We start from the raw sequence: 7,500 nt of genomic DNA on the forward strand, positions 1-7,500 counted from the left end.
GGTTGAAAGGGGGGGGGGGGGCGATCAGGGGAAACAAATCTTGACTTTACCCGGGATCGATCTCGGAAGCGAGTGGTCTATCAACTGAACTATCGGAACCCATTACTTTCTGAATTATACTGATTTTATTCATCCAGATTTACATGTGTGTTGAGGCGCCGGGTCACTTTTACTGTTTAAAAAGTCAAGCCTACAGTCAGTATGCTGGAATTTGTCAATCATTATCATCAGGAAAAGTAGCTGGCAGAAAGGCACGGGGAAAACCAAGGAAGTCCTGGATAGGAAATGTCGAGGCGACAGCTGGCCAAAAAGATAATCGACTGCTCGGTAATGGCCCATGAGTGTGAGGAATGGCATTCCATGACATTCAACCTCTGTAGGGAGACGGAACTCCGGTAAGGTAAGTATCATCATTCTGGCATTTGTTGTTGACATTTACAGATAATCGCACTGGGGATTCGGATAGCTCAATTGGTAAAGCACTCGCTTCATACGCGGGAGTGGCGTTGTTATCTCATTATCTCATTCATCCTGTTTTGTTGATAAAGGGGAAACCTGAAACGTCCATTTTATCTGTTTTTGTATGTTAGATCGCATTGTTATTCATTAGCATGTTTGACATCGCACGATTTCCACCAAAATCCAATCTTATTCAATCCATATTGAATCTTTGCAGCTTCAACACTGAATACTTGGTGGCTGCAAATAGACTACGGTCAAAACATACATGCACATAATATGGGGGCTCCAAGAATCACCAACATGCCCAAAGTGCAACCAAGCACCACAAGATGCAAACCACCTCGTACTAGAATGCACAGAGACAAAACTTGAAGGGGGATTTGAAACCATCAACAAATTTGATGATGACTTCCGATACCTTGAACATAGAAGTGTAGCCGAACGATACTACTACTACTACTACTACTACTACTACTACTACTACTACTACTACTACTACTACTACTACTACTACTACTACTACTACTACAACTACTACTACTACAACAACAACAACAACAACAACTACTACTACTACTACTACTACTACTACTACTACTACTACTACTACTACTACTATTATTATTACTACTACTACTACTACTACTACTACTACTACTACTACTACTACTACTACTGAATATAGATGCAACATTTTTGCGGTGTGGGATGGTGTTAGATTATGGTCTGTATCACAATGATTATGGGATAACCCAAACCGGAGACTGACTCCGACGACCCGGCACTGCAGTCTTCTGCCGTCTTCCGGATAAAGAGACAAAATACTGAGCATAAAGAGGAGAGCAGCTAGACCAAGCATACCAATACCAAGCACCCGACGTCCTCTGCCGTTTTTCTCTTCACAGCGGCTCTTCTCTAACTTTATTCTTAGTATTTTGTCCGTGCCCGACGTCTTTATCCGGAAGACGGCAAAGAACGGCACTGCCGGGTCGACGGAGTCAGTCTCCGTTGTGGGTTAGCCCTATATATCCTCCTGCGATTAGTTAGGATGACCCTCTTAAGTCTCGAACCTTAGTGAGTGAATGCATCTGCTACCGCCTAATTCACTCCCTTGATTGGTGACAAAATAATAATAATAATAACTTCGAGCTTCAATATAGAAATATATTTTTCGAATGAACAGTTTTAAGTATGATAAGTTTCTGCCTCCCCGCATGGGGTGGTAACCTTAGACAATGTGATGTTGTTAAAATTAATAGAGTCCTCAAATTTTTAAAGAAAATTACGGCAGACTCAAAAAGATATGAATTTGAAACCATGTTAAAAACGCTTTGTAATAAGAAACTGAAAATCGTACTCTGTACCCTCAAATCAAATGCTTTCATTTATTACTAATACCGTTATTTCTAACATCTTTAATTAATGAGGGAGAACATAAATATAAGAGCGAATGTTTTCTACGGTACTAAATCCCAACTAGCTTTGATACATTGTGATTGTTTTTGTTGTATAAACATCGATCCTGCTGTATATAATATTTTTACCTTGAGCCACGTAAAAACACACAATGTAATTTCATGTTTTTGGATTCATAAAGTTCATATTATCTTTATCTTATCTTTATAACAGGGGAAAAACCAAACAGGACCCAAATCTAACCTTTGTTGTTAAATTAAATTAATTATTAAATTATTTCTCATTGTTGGAGATTTAGGTCAGGGATTTATAATGTTATACACATGATGAAACCCCTGATAATGGCATTACGTAGTGTGTCGGCTGTCTCGTTCCTTTATTATCCTTTTATCTTATCTTTTTACACATCTTACCTATTGCACCACAACTTGATGGCTAAATTAAAAAAAATAAAATAAACTGCGGCGATGTGGTCTAGTGGTATGACACTCGCTTTCGGATCGGAAGGTCCTGGTTTCGAGCTTCGCTCGGCGCGTAGTTGAGTCCTTGGAAAAGACTCTTTACTCACATTCTCTCACCGTACTCGGGTGTAAAATGAATACCTTGCCGTTGTCTTTGTCCGAAAAAAAAAATATAATATCACCTAACAGGCGTCATGTTAAGTGTTGCTGCTGGCCAGGGACCCATTGTAAAGCGCTTTGAGAACGTTTAGTGGATATTGCTCTATATAAAAGCTCATAAAAAATTATGTAACGCATTGATTCAAATAGATCGATTCCATAATGGGAGACTTGACGATTTCATTATAATAAGAAATAAATAATTACCCTTTATAGATAGTTCGAAGATGACGTCACTCAGCTCTTTGTTATTGCTTTTTGCCATCCGCGTTTATGAATAATGCTCACTGAACTGTATTAACCTGACTATAAACGTTCATGGATACACACAGTTTTGTGTGTTGGTCCGTTATACTTCCGGATGGCAATGTTGTGAGCTTCTCAGCCAAGCGCATACTATCTATAGCGACAAATGCAGAAGCCAGTTACATAATATTTCAATAGATAGAAATAAGATAACGTCACTCAGGTCTTTGTTACTGTTTTTTGCTATCCATGTTTATGAGTAATTATCACTTAACTGTATTAACCAGACTATAAACGTTCAAGGTTACACATAGTTTTGTGTGTTGGTCCGTAAAACTCCCGAATGGCAAAGTTGTGAGTTTCTTAGCCAAGCACACAGTATCTATATTGTATGCTCTTGAAGTGTTGAAAACTGAAGTTTCGAATCTCGCGAATAAATAATATAAGCGTTTGAAGTGTTGATAACTAAAGTTAAGAATTGCGAGAAAAAGATCGTCCCTGAAGTATTTAAAATATAAGTTACGAATTTATAATACTATAGATAGAATGAAGTTGACGTCGCGCAGGTCTTTGTTCTTGCTTTTTGCCATTCGCGTTTATGAGTAATTCTCACGAAACTGTATTAACCGGACTATAAAAGTTCAAGGTTACACAAATTTTTGCGTGTTGGTCCGTTATATTTGTGGATGGCAATGTTGTGAACTTCTTAGTCAAGAGCATACTATCTGTAGATAGTTCGAAGATGACGTCACTCAAGCCTTTGTTATTGTATTTTGCCATTCGCGTTTATGAGTACTACTCACTAAACTGTATTACCCCGACTATAAAAGTTCATGGTTAAACACATTTTTGTGTGTTGGTCCGTTATACTTCCGGATGGCAATGTGATGAGCTTCTTAGCCAAGCGCATACTATCTATAGATAATATGGTTAAAACCCTGATATTGGCATTATGTAGTAGATATGTCTTTCTTTCGTTCCCATGAGTTTCCTTATAAACATTTCATGTCACTCTATCTTTTTTATATAAGTTTATATGTTGTTTATGGTGATGATGACCATGATGATGAGGATGATGATGTGATGATGGTGAAACTAATGAAGATGTTGCTGATAGTGATAATGACGACGACGACGACTACTATGATGATGATGATGATGATGATGATGATGATGATGATGATGATGATGATGATGATGATGATGATGATGATGGTGACGACGATGATGATGATGATGATGATGACGACGACGACGATGATGATGACGACGACGACGATGATGATGATGATGAGATGATGATGATGATGACGACGATGATGATGACGACGACGATGATGATGATGATGAGATGATGATGATGATGATGATGATAATGACGACGACGACGACAATGATGATGATGATGATGATGATGATGATGATGATGATGATGATGATGATGATGATGATGATGATGGTGATGAAGATAGAAATAATGATTAATCACAGACCTCTGTTTCATCCTGTGCCTTAGTCATGAGAGAGAATATGACGATGGCCGTCGAGGTAACAATAAGGCTGATTGTCCCGAAGTATGAATAATGTACAGCCGACAGAATAACAGGTCTGGTATCCGTTTCGTCTGGAATATCGGATAACATACAATAAAACAAAACACTTCAATGACCGAAATGATTGATGTGGACAAATTATGTGTACCAATGGGGATTCTGATAATTTAACCCTCTTCTTACCATCTGTAGGAAAATCGTCACATTCGTTGCGATGCAACCAACAATTTTCTCATTCTGATACCCTTTGTACATAACAAATTATAAAGAAAATATTTTGTTATAACAATAAAAACTAGACACTGGACATTATTATGTATGAAATGTAGTCTACTTGTTCCTTTTCTGTTGGAGTAGAAAAAACCCAACAATTTTTCATGTTGGACGGGTGTGAAATTTCGGGGAAAATTCTGAAAATGTCTGGTAAGGAGAGAGTTAATCTGTCAAATTTTCGCTCCATACGAAATAGGGAGCAAGAAAGAGATCCCGGTAGAATTCGATTTATTTTTCTGACAGCCCTCCCCGTCCCTCCTGTCCACACACCAGTGATTGAGTATCTGGGTCTTTTTGATCAGGCGGAAAGCAATTTGCAATTGACTCGCGTCTTGTCCAAAGGATATATATATATATATATATATATATATATATATATATATATATATATATATATATATATATATATATATATATATATATACCGTTTGTCTGAAAAACGTATTTTGTCGGAGGGTACCATATTTTAAAATAGAATATTAAAATGGCAGAAAAAAATAATAGTTTTTGTCACGTTTATTAATTGCAGTAAATATAACTAATCAGACATAATAATAAGCCCTATAGAGTTGCCCTACCCGTCTCTGTCCATTGGAGAAAATACTGGCCACCCACTGCCCCAACCAGCCTGAGGAGTAAGTAAGCTCCATGGGAGTCTGGAGGATCTCCAGAGGACAGCAGCATATCTCGTGGAGAGTAGACTTACCATCTGAGAGGACGCGAAGAAGAAGAAGAAGAAGAAGAAGAAGAAGAAGAAGAAGAAGAAGAAGAAGAAGAAGAAGAAGAAGAAGAAGAAGAAGAAGAAGAAGAAGAAGAAGAAGAAGAAGAAGAAGAAGAAGGAGACGTGTTGCTGTTGGCCAGGGACATCTTGCAAAGCGCTTTGAGCACGCTCAGTGGATATTGCTCTATATAAAAGCTCAATTATATATCATTATATATTCAATCCTCCGGATGACTGGTTTCATTCACACTTCCAAGGAGACTTGAATCACTATTTTTACATCGCACTCCAGGTTGGGGGTTGGCAAAGGGTTAACACCCCTTTCCATTAAACTCAAACCGTTACAGAAACGCAGACAGACAAACCAAATCCTTTTTTTTAACTTGGGCGACCGAAGAGTTTCTGGAATTACAGAATTTATGAAGGACAGCAGACAAAGCCGAAAGGACTCTGCAGACCCGATGACGTCTTCGCCAAACAAGCAGCTTCGAATTAAGAATTAAAGAAGCTGATATACAGAGAAGTGGTAAGACCTGGAATGAGATAAAAAAGTTGGCTCAAGATAGAGAAGGATGGAATCTGTTTGTCTGTGGCCTATACCCTGACCCAGGGTGAAAAAGGCAATGATGATGATGATGACTATTATTGTTCCTTATTGTTATGAGAGTTCCTTGTTGTCATGGAAATACTCTCAAACCAAAACAAATTATTTGTCCATCACAACAATATTAATTCAAGCCCATAATTATTGCGTTCAGTTTCCAGGCCTGTAAACAAGTGCATGAATGTCGAAACAAATTCCACAACGAAGGACATAGAAAATTTTAAAAATATGAAAAGACTTTGTGGATATAATTGTTTCCATTGCTTTCATGATTTTGTAGACTGGTTTGTAAATGTTGACAAGTAAAATGCATGACATCTGAAACTATGTTAAACCATGACAATTTATCAGAGACTTATGTATGATTATTATCGTTGCTTTCATGATTATTTTTGTCATTTATGTATTTCTTTGTACTATGAACTTTGTACATAATTTATGATTCATTCGATCATGACCAATTTTCAAGTACCAGTATTATTCTATCTCATATAGTATTTTGTCGATTTTACTTTGCCGTATTGATACATTTTCCCTTACATTCAAAGATGTGTAAAACTGTCTGTGAATGATACAATGCAAGCTATCTATATAAGATTCTGTAATTATAAACTATTGTATGGGGCATTTAAAGGATAATTCCTATATTAAACCTTTAGTAAGATAAGATAAGATAAGATAGAAATTTAACAAATAGACCCATTAGTTGAAGAATCAAAAGAGATCTGAACCTACCACATCCAGGCGCAGGGTAAGCAAAATCGATGGCCATTCGTATTACACCACATATATGACCTGTCAAGATGCCGAAGAACGCTCCCTGGAGAACATAACATAACATAGCATAACATAACATAACGGGTTGGTGGGATGATTAAATGAATGAATAGGTGGGTGGGTGGATGATAAAATGGATAGAAAGTTGGAAGATGAAGATAAAGGTAGAGAGATAGATAGATAGATAGATAGACAGACAGACAGATAGATAGATAGATAGATAGATAGATAGATAGATAGATAGACAGATAGATAGATAGATAGATAGACAGACAGATAGATAGATAGATAGATAGATAGATTAGATAGATAGATAGATAGATAGATAGATAGGTAGATAGATAGAGTAGTAGATAGTAGATAGATAGATAGATCAGTTGACTAGATGATAAATAGATAGATAGATAGATAGGTAGATAGATAGATAGATAGACAGATAGATAGATAGATAGATAGATAGATAGATAGATAGATAGATAGATAGATAGATAGGATAGGTAGATAGATAGATAATAGATAGATAGATAGGTAGATAGATAGATAGATAGATGATAGATGATAGATAGATAGATAGATAGATTGATAGATAGATGATAGATAGATAGATAGATAGATAGATAGATAGATAGATAGATAGATAGGTAGATAGATAGATAACTAGAGTCAGTAGCTAGATAGTATAGATAGATAGATAGATAGATAGATAGATAGATAATAGATAGATAGATAGTAGATAGATAGTAGATAGATAGATAGATAGATAGAAGATAGATAGATAGTAGTAGATAGATAGATAGATAATAGATAGATAGATAGATAGATAGATAG

General features: G+C 36.5%; 1 protein-coding gene across 10 annotated transcripts in view; it reads right to left on the bottom strand.

The window, feature by feature from the left end:
- Positions 1 to 7,500, bottom strand: part of LOC144979548 (sodium/myo-inositol cotransporter 2-like) — an 89,885-nt gene that overhangs the window by 4,784 nt on the left and 77,601 nt on the right. For all 10 annotated transcript variants that reach the window (XM_078926267.1, XM_078926268.1, XM_078926270.1 and 7 more), the window contains 2 exons: positions 6,631 to 6,715; positions 4,238 to 4,368 (listed from right to left, as the gene is read on the bottom strand). In XM_078926267.1, coding sequence (XP_078782393.1) covers positions 4,238 to 4,368; positions 6,631 to 6,715 — 216 coding nt within the window. The remainder of the gene's footprint in view (positions 1 to 4,237; positions 4,369 to 6,630; positions 6,716 to 7,500) is intronic.

Source organism: Berghia stephanieae, chromosome 9, assembly GCF_034508935.2.
Source record: "Berghia stephanieae isolate SIO BIC M18660-M18661 chromosome 9, UCSD_Bste_1.3, whole genome shotgun sequence".
In the NCBI taxonomy this organism is placed as follows: domain Eukaryota; kingdom Metazoa; phylum Mollusca; class Gastropoda; order Nudibranchia; family Aeolidiidae; genus Berghia; species Berghia stephanieae.